This window comes from Scomber scombrus, chromosome 17 (genome assembly GCF_963691925.1).
Source record: "Scomber scombrus chromosome 17, fScoSco1.1, whole genome shotgun sequence".
Lineage (NCBI taxonomy): Eukaryota > Metazoa > Chordata > Actinopteri > Scombriformes > Scombridae > Scomber > Scomber scombrus.
The window spans coordinates 18819343-18834067 of NC_084986.1; the positions used below are offsets into that span (position 1 = coordinate 18819343).

Here is a 14725-nt window from a genome sequence, read left to right on the forward strand (position 1 = left end):
CGTAAACTGCTTGAACATCAACACTAAGTGCTCTCAACTTTTAAATAAGCAATTTTGGTTCCTTAGAAACCTTTTGAGCACTTTTCAAGAGCTATATTCAATAATGTCAGATTCCTCTAAAAGAAGTGTTTGCCATTATCTAACGGTTGATTAGTCTTGTGACATCAACCACACAGTTGATACAGTAGAGCTGACACACCTGGTATTTATGTGATGCTGTTTACCGACACCTTCCACTGTATTTAATCCTGATGACTGTTTCAGAGTAAATGAGCAATAGTTGAGTGATATATGAGGGGTAACTTTCAGATTATGTGCGTGTGGTGAAAGCTCATATATGCAACTTTATTGTATAGTTATCTCTACTTTTTGGGTTAGTGTGGTTTTAAATCAGTGCCGGCAGTCAACAGGTCCTGTTATTGTATGGCTAAAGAATAGATGAGATGAATGGTTTAAGTGACCTTGAACTTTGTACAGTACAATTATGATCGCCAGATGGCATTTTTAGCTGCTCTACAGTGTCAGACTTCTCTAAAAGAACAGGAAGGCCCCAAGCAGGCAAATAACAGCTCAGTACAGCAGTGGTGAGCTGAAGGGCATCTGTGAACGCACAGCTCATTCAACCTTGAAGGGGAGGGGGCTACAGCAGCATGAGACCACACTGGGTACCACTCCTCTTTCAGCTAATAACAAGCAGATTAGGCCTGCAATGGAAATGTGAACATTTTAAACTGGGTCATCTGAATATCACAGCATCATTGCATTGTTGCCGAACAAAAATAAGAACTGCCTCTTTTTTTATTCTCGTCATCTGTGGGTGGTTCTGGGATCACAACAATGACTTTGGTCAATTCAGGCTACTTGGAAAGCAAAAGAGGGAACTGTGAGGTGTTACTTAATGAAGTGCCCGCTGAGTGCATATAAGATGTATTCATTATGATGTTATTCAGAAATGGTTCCTTACAGGACTTCTCACAACAAAAGGGCAAGGTTGACATTGCAGAGAGCAAGGCTACATTTTTTTTCCACCAGGGAGAGCGGGTGCACTCTCTGGGGCAAGTTTTACAGCCAGAGTTATACTAAATTTAACATTGACCCCAAATGGCTGACCTCCACAATGCATGTCCTATTGGATTTGACATTGATGGGAGTTATGACAAAGATATTTTTACTGTAAAGCAGAACAGCGGAAACGTTTTGTGCATCTCTGGATTCCCAGAATCACCGTAGCTGCGTGTTTTCCAACATGAGAAAATCCTTTTCTGCTCCACAAAATACATTTTTCCCAGACTTTCTTCTCATCTATTATTTATTAGAATTACTGTGTAATTTGAATCCTCCAGGTTCCTTAAAGCATTCAGATAAAACAATCTGAGAAGGAACCTGTGAGGAGACATTTCAAGAAGATGTAGCTTTGTTAAAGTGATCACACACTGGGAAAAAAATGTTTGGGAACCCCAGCTGTAACTGTACTCACCACTCCCTCTGGGACTCAGTAAAAAAAGTCTCAAAAAATGGCAGAAAATATCAAAAAGAATGAGGATACCAGGCTAGAAAGTTAGTGTTTGATTATTTACCGCAGCTCTCTAGTTGGCTGCTTTCAATGATTATGTGCTACTTACTCCTAATTTTGAACAAACTCTTGTGTGTTTGGTGTGAAACTGCTCTGTATGTTTTAATAGGACATCATTTACTAATTTCTTAGTTGATATTCTATTAGTTCCTTTTTTTAACTATGTTTATGTGTGTGTTCCTTCGCTGCCATTAGTGTCATTTAGGTTTTCCGGCTGCTAATAAAAAATATGATTTTGTCTTTACCACTACAGCTTGAGAGTATGCCCATCCAATCACATAATGCCAGCTTTTCTGGCTCCTCTCTGTTGTGTGTGTCATACACAAGTTTACCCTCGCTAAAAATAACAAGGGGGAGAGAGAGGTGGGTGGCTACAGTGATTGTCTTCAGTACATCATTTAAATAGTTGGTTGTGGCACATGCAGAATCAGTAATGGTTTTATCTACTGTAAGCCACTCTGTTGGTTGATGTCATTAAACATCATTTTAAGTTAAAATTGCTTCAGAAAAAGAAATTTCTTTCCACTTGTATGTTTATTCTTAGATTCTTCTTTGCTGTACTGCCAGTTCTGGAGAATTCCGAAAACTGAATTAATGAAGTCTCAAAATTCATTTTCATTACTTGTAACTGTTTGTAATTAAATTGTGCTTTCCAGTCCCTCTTTATTTACTCCTTGGTGAATATTAACACCTGCTTATTACCAACAAAAAGCTCTCTAAACAGCTGGGGAAGCTGCTATTTGATACTGAGTTGGTACCTCAGGTGATGTAAGTGTGTCTGAGTTGTTTGGCATGTAGGTAAATTAACTAACCAAATGCATCACAGTGTTTGTCACCCTGCAGTATAACACATTCTCTTACTCACTCATACTGCACTACATGCTGTTTGTGGTAAAAAGATGAATAAATAAAGGAGGGTGTCGGTCAACAGTGCCTGGCAATTTAGGAGAATGATTCAATTAGCTTGTTTTGTTAGAGCTGGGTGTGGAGTGCTGGAAACCAAATACCTCAAGTCACCAATGATATTTGTATATATTGTAATTATTGTTTGTGGTTTGAGTTTGAGTCTTCTATCATCTGTCTGTCTCTCTCTCAGTCTAAGTAAAGGCTCATTTAATTATCTGTAAGTAACAGTTCATTTCCCTGCTGTATCTCCTCCCCTGCTCTCCTGAGATGTTAACCCTTTGTCTGTCTGTAATTAACAGTTCTCCCATTCTCCACAGATCTGCACCAACATATTCCGGACTCTTGCACCAAGTGAAAACCCAGATTTTGACCCAGAGGAGGATGAACCCACTCTAGAGGCTTCATGGCCTCACATGCAAGTATGAATCTGACATTTGATTCTCTTTGTGCTTCTCTATATTGCTTCTTACGTCTCCTCATTGTGTGTTATTTCATTTTGTTCCCTTTTATTTCTCTTCTCCAGCTTGTCTACGAGTTTCTGCTGCGCTTTCTTGAGAATCCAGACTTCCAGCCCAGCATTGCGAAGCGCTACATCGATCAGAAGTTTGTTCTGCAGGTAAGCTTCTTCTTCTCATTTACCATGAGTCAAGTGTGTCATAATAATGTAGTCACCAGTAGTTTGTATAACAGCACAACTGGCCAAGTGTCAATAAAATGTTCCACCTAGTAGACAATTTTTTTTAAACTTTTTTTACTTCTTTCGCAACTTTAAGAAGACAGTAGCAGCAGACACTGGACCTCACCCACATGCATTTTTAAACAGATAATATGTAACCTAAAGACTGGTTTTGTCATTTAGGTAATTAGTATGCTAATTGTGTGTTAGAGAACTGTTTCCCATGCTGTCACCAGAGCTTCTCAGGAGGTTGCAAGGCTTTTTTGAGTTTAATCCGTGTAAAAAAAAAAATGTTTTGCCTATATACCTCAGCATTGAATACATTTCTGTGGAGAAAACATCTATATTCAATTTATATTTTTAGAGTTTAAACCTTCATTTAATTATAAAATAAATAAAAAGGGGAAAAATGGCATCGGAGAGATGAGAATGCTGAATGTGTCTAATAGAAGCCTATGAACTATGCATGATAGTTAAAGGACCAGTATGCAATAGATTTTCTGAACTAACTCATAAAACGACCATGATATGTTATCAGAGATTAAGTTAAAATACTGGCGTATGTGACTACAATAATGTAGTTGGTATGTTCTCCTTTGAAATTTCCATTTCGGTGCGCAGTGTCTCTTTTTGTTTTTGGCCTGTGTGATTTGGCCCACTGCCCATTCAACCTGAACGTGGTGCTGCCACATAATTTTAACACATTACGTGCCACAACCACCATGTAATGCAGTTTTAAGAGGTCATGGTCATTTCACGTATTTCTGTGAGATCATGTTGACATTCCATTTCGACACCCCAGTTTGCCAGATATGAAACATTAGCACACAGACACAGTGTGCTGCAGCCATGGAAGCAAACAAACAAACTGGATCAACTGGGATAGATTCAACCCGACCTAAAAACCTGTGTGAGTTTTGAGTCTGGGGAGGAGGAGATCGGGGGGAGACCACTCTCTCCAATAATTTGAATTTGTACTGTAATACTCATTTTAAATGCTTGTTATGTTACCTATTTTTCCTTTAAAATTAAAAAAAGGGGGGGGGGGGGTTCTTTAGTCTAATAGAGTCTAGTAGTCTTAAGGAAAAAGGTAGGGAACCCCGGTGGTAGAGGACACTAGTAAATGACTGTTGTGTCGGGGGTGTTGTGACGGCTCCTGTTGGTTGTTACAGGTTGTTAATCAACATAGAAGTTCAATTAGTTGATATTTAAATCTTTTTGTTACTGCAGGGCTGAAACGATGAGTTGAATATAACAATAATTCCCAACACATTGTGACATGTTTTGGTTATGCTTGGTTTGATGAGTCAAACCATTAATACAGTGTAGCTTGGCTACATCTGTCCTGGCTCAGTCCCCACCTACTGCAGGAATGCTTCATTTCTTTTGTGGAGCCACAGAGCAGCAGCAGCAGCTAACGAGGACCACAGGGCCTGGAATGTTGGCTGGGCCACATCCGAGGTGCCTGGACTGACTTTCCATGATGTGAGTGTGTCGTGGGGGAGCTTTAAATAGCCGCCCGTTGTTTACTCTTCAGGAGGAGAGAAGAGGACTGCGGTTGGAGCAAAAAGGAAAAGAAGTGGAGGTTTGGGTGGCAATTAAGGCAGGGGGGAAAAAAGGCCCATGTTTGGGTAAGCCATCATAATACACATATCATGAACGTGCCTTTAAATATCCCTTTTAAGATGTTCACATCCATATTCACTGCAGAGGTCAAAGCACCAGGGCAGCCAAGAGGAAGCATCCTTACAGATAGTAGAGGTCCAGCAGCTTGTTTGAGGACATTTTGAAATGTTTGAAATGCCGTCATCATTAAGAATTGGTACATCTGCATGAAGCCATAAAAATAAAAATCTGAAGAAAACCCCCTCTATAGTGTCTTTGGTGGATTGAACAGCTCTTTTAGTGCACGGCTGCTCATGTCCTGATGCTCAACAGGAAGATTGAGAAAGTCCTCTGTGCCTGCAGCGGTGAAGCTTTTCAATGCCGTGCTAGAGTATAAAGTGGCATTCATGATTATTTGTTACTGTTAGCTGTTAGGTTTTGTAATCTCATTTGCTCTGTGTTGGTATTTTAAAGGGTTTTTGTTTATTGTTACACACTTATCCATGTGTGTGGTGCTGACTTTCACACTGTTTTCATTGTTGTATCCTGGCTTTGATTGTAAATGTTTTATCTTTTTTTTTTTCTCTTGTCTTATATGTTGCCATGTGGTGACTATTGTGGTTTGCCTTTAGGGATGAATGAAGTTTATTTATTGATCTATCGTGCTACTTATATACATTTTCACACTATTTTGTGTTGTTTTTTCTTTTTTTTAACTCTTTAGCTATTTCACATTTGTACTCTGTACAGTATGAAGGTGTTTCTGTTATTGCATCATTCTCCTGCAGGTGTCCCTTTTAGAAATGGGTGTGGAGTAATAGAAAAATGAAGCAGAGCAGCTCAGTGTAAAAAAAATGTTTTCAATGTCAACATTGATTTAATCAGAATTTTGTGAAACTGTGTACTTGTTACGTGTGTTACAGATATAATCCAGCGGTGTCATTCTAAGATATTATAAATTAAACAAAGGAGAATTAGTATTAGTGAAGAGTCCAATGATGACCCTGAAATGGTAAGAGCCATTAAACAGTACACTCTCTGGGGTGTACAAATTTAAATAGTCCTCGTGACTCAGGTGTCCTCTGTTTTTCTACCCTTACACTTAATTAATGGCGTGTTTCCATCCTTAAATACTGAGCTTAAAAACTATCACCAACTCTGGATCAACAGCTGCTGTAGCTGCTCAGAAAACAGCCTTCAACATGGGAAAACAACCATATGTGGAGCTAGGAGCTAGGAGCTGTGTGTGTGTGTGTGTGTGTGTGTGTGTGTGTGTGTGTGTGTGTGTGTGTGTGTGTGTGTGTGTGTGTGTGTGTGTGTGTGTGTGTGTGTGTGTGTGTGTGTGTGTGTGTGTGTGTGTGTGTGTGTGTGTGTGTGTGTGTGTGTGTGTGTGTGTGTGTGTGTGTGTGTGTGTGAAAAAGTGTGTGGTGGCCTGAGGGATCGGTTTTTCTCAGTTAATGGTTTGAGATAAAAGAAAATAATTTAGTTTTTCCAAAGCCAACACACCTTTGCTTCACAACTACACTGAATATTTAAGCTGATTCTTGTGTGTCCTCCGTGTGTTTTAAGTTGCTTTCACACCACTCACGATCATATAACCCAAGACACACACGTTTGTGCTAAGTGTGAGCTCGGCAGCCTTTCAGCGGCACCTGAGAGCTCTGCTGATGCTCACACACAACTGGTAGAGAAATTTAATCAAAAAACAAAATGAAATCGTATTAAGGTCAGTTTCTCAATTTATTAGTCACACAACATTTTAATTTCATCTGCTAGCACAAGTGCTTGTTACAGTTGACTTGGTTACAGGCTTGATGCAGTACAGATTAACTCTAGTGTTCAACATGACATTGTCCAGGCAGTGTCAGTGGGAGCTTTTATAAATAGAAACCTGCTACTGTAAAGGTGTAAAAACACTATATAGTTAGGAAGTCTCACTTATAAGCTTTTTTGTTGTTCTCACATAGTTAAAGTACCAAATTTAGAAAAACAGGCTTTTAATCATTAAATGAGTGATTTAATTTCTTTAATGACGTTTTTTTTTCTTCTTCCAAATGGATCATATTTCGTCATCACTATTAAATTAACAGAAATCGACATGTTATGTCCAATAGGATCAGTACTGATTTTTGTTGTTTTGTTATTGTCTTTTTCTTGAATACTGCTCTGGACAATTTATTAGCACATGCTTATATGCTTGAGCCTTATGTCTAAATACAAATTGATATATACATTTGGCCTAGAAATAATATTTGTTTTTTCAGGAGTCGAGGTTACCGTGTGAGTTATCGGTGAAGCTCACAGGATCAGGAGAGAACTCAAATCCTAATGTGACCTATTGTGATTGAATTATTGACATTACCTCAGGCACACGCTGCCAGTCACAATTACTCTGGCAGCTTTTGTTTCATGATAAAGTCTGCTCCAATGTCCGTATCCATTCTGTCCTCGTTGATCAACTTCAGCTCCATCCATAGATCAAGATCTCACCTCTCCTGCAGGTCACTGAGGATGTGGGTAAAGTCTTAGGAACACACTGCTGCAGATTCCAGCTCTCTTATCATGAGTCAATACGTTTATTGTCTCTAGTTTCAATATTGTTTCATTTGCAGATGTTCTCTTCATAAACCGATTAATCGTTAAGTCTGTAAATGTTAGAAAACAATGAAAAATGGCAATCAAAATTTTTGTCAGAGGGAAAGTTTTGACACTGCAGTCAAAAATCTGAAGATACTCCATTTATAATGACATAAAACAGGGGAAAACAGTTTGAGAAGCTTAAACCAGTGATAATGACATTTTTTCTTGATAAATGTTTAATCTGTGATTGATTATCAAAATAGTTGCAGACTAGTTTTCTGTTCATTTCAGCTTTTATTGGTAACACTGACACATTTAGTCAGGACTTATACTTAGAAACAACAAGTGTTCCAGTTTTGGATGCAACATTTATATTTTTAGTTCAGGCAATAATCTATTAACGTAATGGCGAGAGTTACAGTTCAACTAGAGGGCTTATGGTTCTCAGAGGATCTGTGAAAATAATTATGAAAATGGGAAGAAGCAGCATCTCCCCGTCCTTTAAACTGTCAGCATGATGCCCTTGAGACATCTCATTGAGCTGCTCTTTTAACACAGTAAGACTGGTTGCACCATTTAACCCCCGGGGGGCTTTACTATATGTATCTGAGTGATTGTGAGTTAGACCTGTGCTGAAGAAGAACATGTGTGTGATGAAACCCTTTCCTGGATCCACGCAGGTTTTAAAAATAGACAGTCAGCCTCGTCACCGGGGTGATGATGGCACGTTAACGGGAAGATAAGTACTGTACTCCGAAGCTGATCTGAGTCAGAAAAAATTCCTTTTGAACTCTGTGGCTGGTCGGCTTTGGCTGCCCTCAACAGTATCGTAATACTGACTCATCATATGTTGCTGCAAATAGCTTTTATATGCCAAGGGTTTCCAATCTATTTACAATGCCCAGTACTCAGGCTCACATACTGTACATCTGTAGCTAGTAAGTCATGATTTAAGAATATAAGGATCAAGTGTTAATGCAACAAACTATACATTGTAGAGACATGATTAAAAGACGATAATGTATCATTGATTCACTAAAAACACTTTTCAGATCAGTCAGGACTGAAGTGGCTCATGTTTGTCTTTGTCTCTGTCTGTCCTCGCAGCTCCTGGAGCTGTTTGACAGCGAGGACCCGAGGGAGAGGGACTTCCTCAAGACCATCTTGCACCGGATCTATGGAAAGTTCCTGGGGTTGCGGGCCTTCATCAGAAAGCAGATCAACAACATTTTCTTGCGGTGAGTGAAAATGTATAGTTGAGACAAAAATGGAGTAGGAAATGCCACAAACATCAGACAGTACAAAACTAATCATTAATCAATGGGTGTCAAAATTATGACAAAACTCAGTTGCCTGCTTCCTTTTTTTTACCCGCCCAAACTCAGCTCAGTCGTCAACCAGTTCAAATGGGAGACTGAAATTCAAGTTATTCAAGTTTTTAGGCGAGGAGCCAACAGTTTACAAGAACACACAAGTTTACTGAAGCATGAACATGTCTGTAAATAAATCATTTAAGAACACAGGAACAAAACAAGCAACAACTTAGCCAGAGGACCAAGAACCTTTTGGGGAATGCAGGAGCTTTACCTGCGTTATGAGCACTGCGATTAACTATTATCTATTATTATGTACTGAAGCAGAAATAACCATCATTTAATTCTTAGCCCAATATTCAGACGTTTTAAGTTTCTTTTTCCACCTCTGCTCATCTTCTTTACATTAATTCAAGAAATTTACAATGGCAAACTACATATCTGTTATTGTTTCATTATGTAAGATTGTGTTTTAATTGCAGCCTTTCTCTTAAAATCTGTCATCAGACTTTTTGGTTCTTGCTTCCATAGTGACATAGTTATGGGAACTATTTGGTCGTAAAGGGGTATTACTGAAGACCTAAACAGATCATAATGGTCTTCATTGCCATCATCCCAAATAGACAGTTCTGCTATAATGGATCCAGTTGAAAAATATGTTCCATCAACTCAATTAACAGATAGCTGTGGTGTGTTTCTGGGATTGGTTTTTCATTGAGTCCATTATGCAAATGTTGGGCTCTAATGTGATGTTTCAGCTTTATAAAAAAATAAAATTAGTTTCAACCAATCTTTACTTTAAGATTGTTTAAACAGAGTCCTTCACCCCTCAAAGACTGATAAGAAGAAGAGAAAAGTGCAAATGGATGCACCGGATATTCCTGTCAACAGCGTGTTGATTCTTTAGCGCTCCTGTTGCTCAGTGACAATGGGATTTAGATGATTGAAACATGGGACACTCGATGTCGTTTCCAACAGGCAAGGTGGCAAAATGCATGCACCCACTTTGACCATCTGCCACTAAGGTTAAAAATAGTGCCACAGTTGTCAGGCACTGTCTGTACATACCACGGGTGCACAGCTAGATGGAAATGGGTTATCAAACCAAAAAGATGAATGATATCTGTATGCGTCATTATGTTACACGAGCGGAGCTGAAATGATTTGCAGATTTCACTTATTCGGCCCAAGACAAACCATGACCATTCAGAGTGGTGGGACATTAATATGAATACTCACATATAAGACTCAACTTCATGACTGACAGCATTAGAATGGAACCTAAGCTGTATTGGGGGCAGCCTGAATCAATTGCTGTGATCTGTTTTTAGAGTTGTGAGTTAGTTAGTTTAGGTAAAAATTGTTTCATTATTTATGTCATCAATTTGTTTGTTGCTGTCGTAGGTTCATCTATGAAACTGATCACTTTAATGGAGTTGCTGAGCTTCTAGAAATCCTGGGGAGGTGAGTGATGATTTACAAGTGACATGAAGACACGCATTTATTACATTTAATTTGTTTGTGTTTGTAAACAAAACTTTTCAAGAAAAGATTTATTCATAATATTGTTGATTCAGTTGTGGTTAAGGAAGTTTTAAAATATTAAGCAAAAAAAAGTGGCTTAGAGAAATGAAAATGTGGCATTCTGTCATAGCTTTGCTGCAGAGATTCAAAGGTTTAAGGCTTGTGCAGAGTTGTACTCATATCTCATGCTGTGGAGGACTTGTGCTTTTTTTTTTTTAACTTTCTCTCCCCAACTAAAAAGCCCCTCAGGCCTCCTATCTGCTGTCATTTTGGGTTCTATAATTGCAGCAAATTCTCTGCCTATTCCTCCTCTGCCTCAGGAACAGATTATTCACAACTCTGCCATGCCTCGATCTTTCAGTGATAGGTTAATGCTTCAGTTTTGTCTGTCTGTGTGATCAATCTAACGCTGTGCTGTTGTGTCTCTGCCTACAGCATCATCAATGGCTTTGCATTGCCTTTGAAGGCAGAGCACAAACAGTTCCTGATGAAGGTGCTCATCCCGTTACATACAGCTAAAGGACTGGCACTTTTCCATGCACAGGTGGGAAAACTCCTCCAAACCATCCTGTCTGTAATTAGTCTGGCTACACATCCTTCCAAAAGAAGATGACTTAAATGATTCAAAACTTCACACGAATGTTTTGAAATAAAGTGTAACTAAACTACACAGCTGTCGGTAAGCTGTCTCAGCAGGATTCAGCTTTGTCATGATCTAATTCTTGCGCTACAGCACCTTCTAGTGGTTTTGAAATGAAAATGACCTGGTTGATTATTGCTGTTGCTGTAAAGTATTTTTAAATTCTCAGCATTGCCATAGTGGGAATTCATTAGAATAAATTAATCATATTTTGAACCCCCAAACACAACATCTAAATCTTTGATGTGAGTTTATGTGGTCTGTCTGCAGTTGTGGGTGCAGATTGTGCTTATTTTAATTCACTGTACTTATTTTGTGTCTCTCAGCTGGCCTACTGTGTGGTACAGTTCCTGGAGAAGGATCCTACACTCACTGAACCGGTACTTTTTAAAAATCTTTCCTCCCACTCAAAGCACAAAAAAGCCCAGAGTACAAAATTAGTCTACACTGCAGAGAGATCTGTAGTAGGTGCTGCTAACCACCCACTCAAACAGACTGTTGAATGTGTTTTTTTTCCGAGAGAAATTCTTAAGAAATTCTCTGTTATGTGTCCAGGTGATCCGCGGGATGCTGAAGTTTTGGCCTAAAACCTGCAGCCAGAAAGAGGTATCATTTCTATAAATACAGTATATTTATGACAGCTGTCAACCTGCTCTTTATGTCACTTCATGCTCTGCACATCTCATCCAATTAGGTCATGTACCTGGGTGAAGTCGAGGAGATTCTGGATGTCATTGAGCCTACACAGTTCAAAAAAATCCAGGAGCCACTCTTCAAACAGATTTCTAGATGTGTGGCCAATCCCCACTTCCAGGTTGGTTTTTGTTTCAAGGCTTAAAATTGTTCCATAAAATCTGTCTTTTTTTTCTTTACCTAAAGCCTTTTTCAGACATTGAAATGTGATCTTGCTGATTCCAATAAGCTGTTAAAGTGATGGCTTGTTGTCATTCAGATGTTTCCATCTCTAGAAAATGGGCATAAGAACATATGAATGAATACATATTTCCATTCTCTTACTATAGGGTGCAATGAGGTGATGGAACTTAAAGAATGCCAGTCAAACCTCAAACGACGGAAAACATGATGGAAATATGGCATTACTGTTTGTTAATGCACTCATATGAGAGGCATTTTTTATCTTTCATTGTTTCAGTGGAGAGGAAGTTGTAAGTTGAGTAACGTAACAGTCACGTACGTTATGATGAAACTGCTAAGTCTGTTTCTGTTTTATTAATACACCAACTTCTCAGCCAATCATAGAAACTTTTTTTAAAATTTTCGTGATATTTCAGCTAGTTTCTACTGGTGTGTGTCTGAAAGGGGATTTTTTAAATCTCTGTTTAATCTATAACCTCGTCTTTCATGATTGATGTGGGAACAGAAGATATGAATCAAACAGACTTGTCTCATTAACCAGTAGAGTCTCACTTAGTCTGCCTGATGGAAAGTGTAAGTTTTTCACTCTCTCTCTCTCCCCCCTCTCTCTGTGCTGACAGGTAGCAGAGCGAGCGCTGTACTACTGGAATAATGAGTACATCCTCAGCCTCATAGAGGAGAACATCGACAAGGTCCTCCCCATCATGTTCGGTAGCCTGTACAGAATCTCCAAAGAGCACTGGAATCCGTACGTACTCTCAATCCAAAGCTGTATGCCTGACTTCAACATCATTCACATGCAGTAAAACATGCCAAACTAAAATTATCCCAGTAACTCATCATGAGGTATTTAGATCCTCTGCTGTATAAAGAAAAATCCATGTTTTACAAAGAGAATCTGAGATCAAAGGTCCACTTACTAATCATTCAGAGCTTTCAGCCGCACCTCCTACTCATTAGCCACTGGACCTTTTGATGTTAGATTCTGCTCAAATAGAGAATTTTTTCCAAAGGTCAAGAATAAACGTCCGTGTAGAGAAACCTGCTGTGTCTGTATTAAGTTGCTGTCATGTGCTTCTAAAGATTGTGTTTACACGTACACATTACAGGCAGCCATATAGACGCCACCCTGATGGCTTGATGTTTAACACATTATGTGCCACAGTGCTCGGTCATGAAAGTAATATTACTCCCTGCAAACCCTTAAAAAGTCCTAAATAACATTTTCATAATGTAAAAAGTCTTATTTTGAAATATGATGGGTAATAAGTTTGGGGGGGGGGTGTTTTGTTTTTTTAACATGAAGAGTTTAATCTAATATAAAGCATAACAGTGAGACAACAATCATTACATTTGCCATTCATTTGGTTACTCCTATGTGATTTTACATGATTGTTATATGGAGATATAAAAAAAAGTTGATTTCAAACATAAAGCTCGGCCTTTATGTGCATTCATTTTGCTTCATAAACGATATAATATGTTCTCTGTCAGGGTCTTAAAAAGATCTCGAAGAGCATAAATTTGACTTCAAAGAGTTTGCAGCAACCCTGATATTTATTTATTGTGAGGAGATAATAAATGTCTCTTAATGTATCATTTGAACACGAGTACTGCATTGTTATGTAAAAACATTTGCTGGTAACTCTTACAGTTGCTCAAATGTTATGATATTCGTTTGGCCAGTAGAGAGGTTCACATTGTCTGTGGTGGCACAAATTGTATTTTATGAATGTATTCAAACAAATGACATAATCAGCTTCTCACTTAATCTATATTGTATCTAGTCATGCAGATAGTTTTGCATTTTATTTATTTGGTAGGTTTTTTGCCACTGTAATACCTTGGAGGTGAAAGGAAATTACACTTGCTTTTATAATTGATATTTTAAAAATTCAAAAGCAAAATTCTTCACCCAGCATCAGTGTATCTGTTGCTCTGGATTATTTTCAGTGGAACTATTCATCAGAAATAGTTTTGGTTTTGTGAATTGACCAATAAAACATTCTCCAATTAAACTGTGAGTCAAACCTTGATGTCCTCAGTTAACAGCGTCTGTGTTTTATGTTTCACGGTCGTATTACTGAGCAGGTGCATCTCTCTTATGTTGCAGGACAATTGTAGCTCTGGTGTACAATGTGCTGAAGACATTGATGGAGATGAACTGCACGCTGTTTGATGAGTTGACCGCCTCCTATAAAGCAGACCGACAACGGTGAGTACCAGACATTTGTAGATTTGTGGAGTGAAATAGATTGAACACTCACAGTGGCGTTCACCTGCTGAACCAGTCTAAAAAGGGTTTAAAGTGTTGCTGCAATTTTGTGATGTAGAAGTGTAAAACCATCACCATGAAGCATTTTCCGTTCATTTAATGGTTTTGAATTGCAGCTATTTTTTTACCCATTGATGCTGAGGAGATGAAATACAAACTGTTTCTTAAACAGCAGGGCTGAAACCACTGATGTGTTTGTTGCCCTGTCAGAGTTGTAAAAAAAAAAAAAGAGCTGTGTGAAGTGGGCAGTGGCTGCCTATAGTTGCAGTTTTGGGGTATGCACAGACATCCACAGGGTGTGTGCAGACACGGGGGGATGACAACATTTACGCCATGTTATCTCAATCAAATTTGCATCCCTATAGTTTTATACCTATACACATGACTTAATATAAAAATAAATATCCAAACTGTTGATGTCATATTCATCATCAACTGTGATTAAAAAAAAAAATTAAAAAAAGTTTAAACACTGCTGCTGATACCAGATATTGTTTTAAATGAGAGCAACAGGCAGATTGTTTTGGAGGTGGATCGGAGTAAGCTGTTGTCTTTTAGAGGTCAAAAGGACTCACTCATCCCAAAGTAAACTGATATATAATACTCAACAGTTAATAACAATTGGCAAAACATATTAAACAAAACAAGTCATCTTGACTTTAGTTGAAGTAACATGACCTTCATGTTTTCATGTTGTTACTGTGTTATTGTTGAAAATGTAAGTTAAATTTTGCCTGAGTTTTCAGACACAGGACTA

At 38.5% G+C, this 14725-nt stretch overlaps 1 protein-coding gene across 1 annotated transcript in view; it reads left to right on the forward strand.

The window, feature by feature from the left end:
- ppp2r5a (protein phosphatase 2, regulatory subunit B', alpha isoform) overlaps positions 1 to 14725 on the forward strand; it is a 44042-nt gene that overhangs the window by 25979 nt on the left and 3338 nt on the right. The window contains exons 3-12 of the mRNA XM_062436903.1: positions 2797 to 2898; positions 3003 to 3095; positions 8448 to 8578; positions 10058 to 10117; positions 10613 to 10721; positions 11144 to 11197; positions 11373 to 11423; positions 11512 to 11631; positions 12314 to 12441; positions 13807 to 13908. Coding sequence (XP_062292887.1) covers positions 2797 to 2898; positions 3003 to 3095; positions 8448 to 8578; positions 10058 to 10117; positions 10613 to 10721; positions 11144 to 11197; positions 11373 to 11423; positions 11512 to 11631; positions 12314 to 12441; positions 13807 to 13908 — 950 coding nt within the window. The remainder of the gene's footprint in view (positions 1 to 2796; positions 2899 to 3002; positions 3096 to 8447; positions 8579 to 10057; positions 10118 to 10612; positions 10722 to 11143; positions 11198 to 11372; positions 11424 to 11511; positions 11632 to 12313; positions 12442 to 13806; positions 13909 to 14725) is intronic.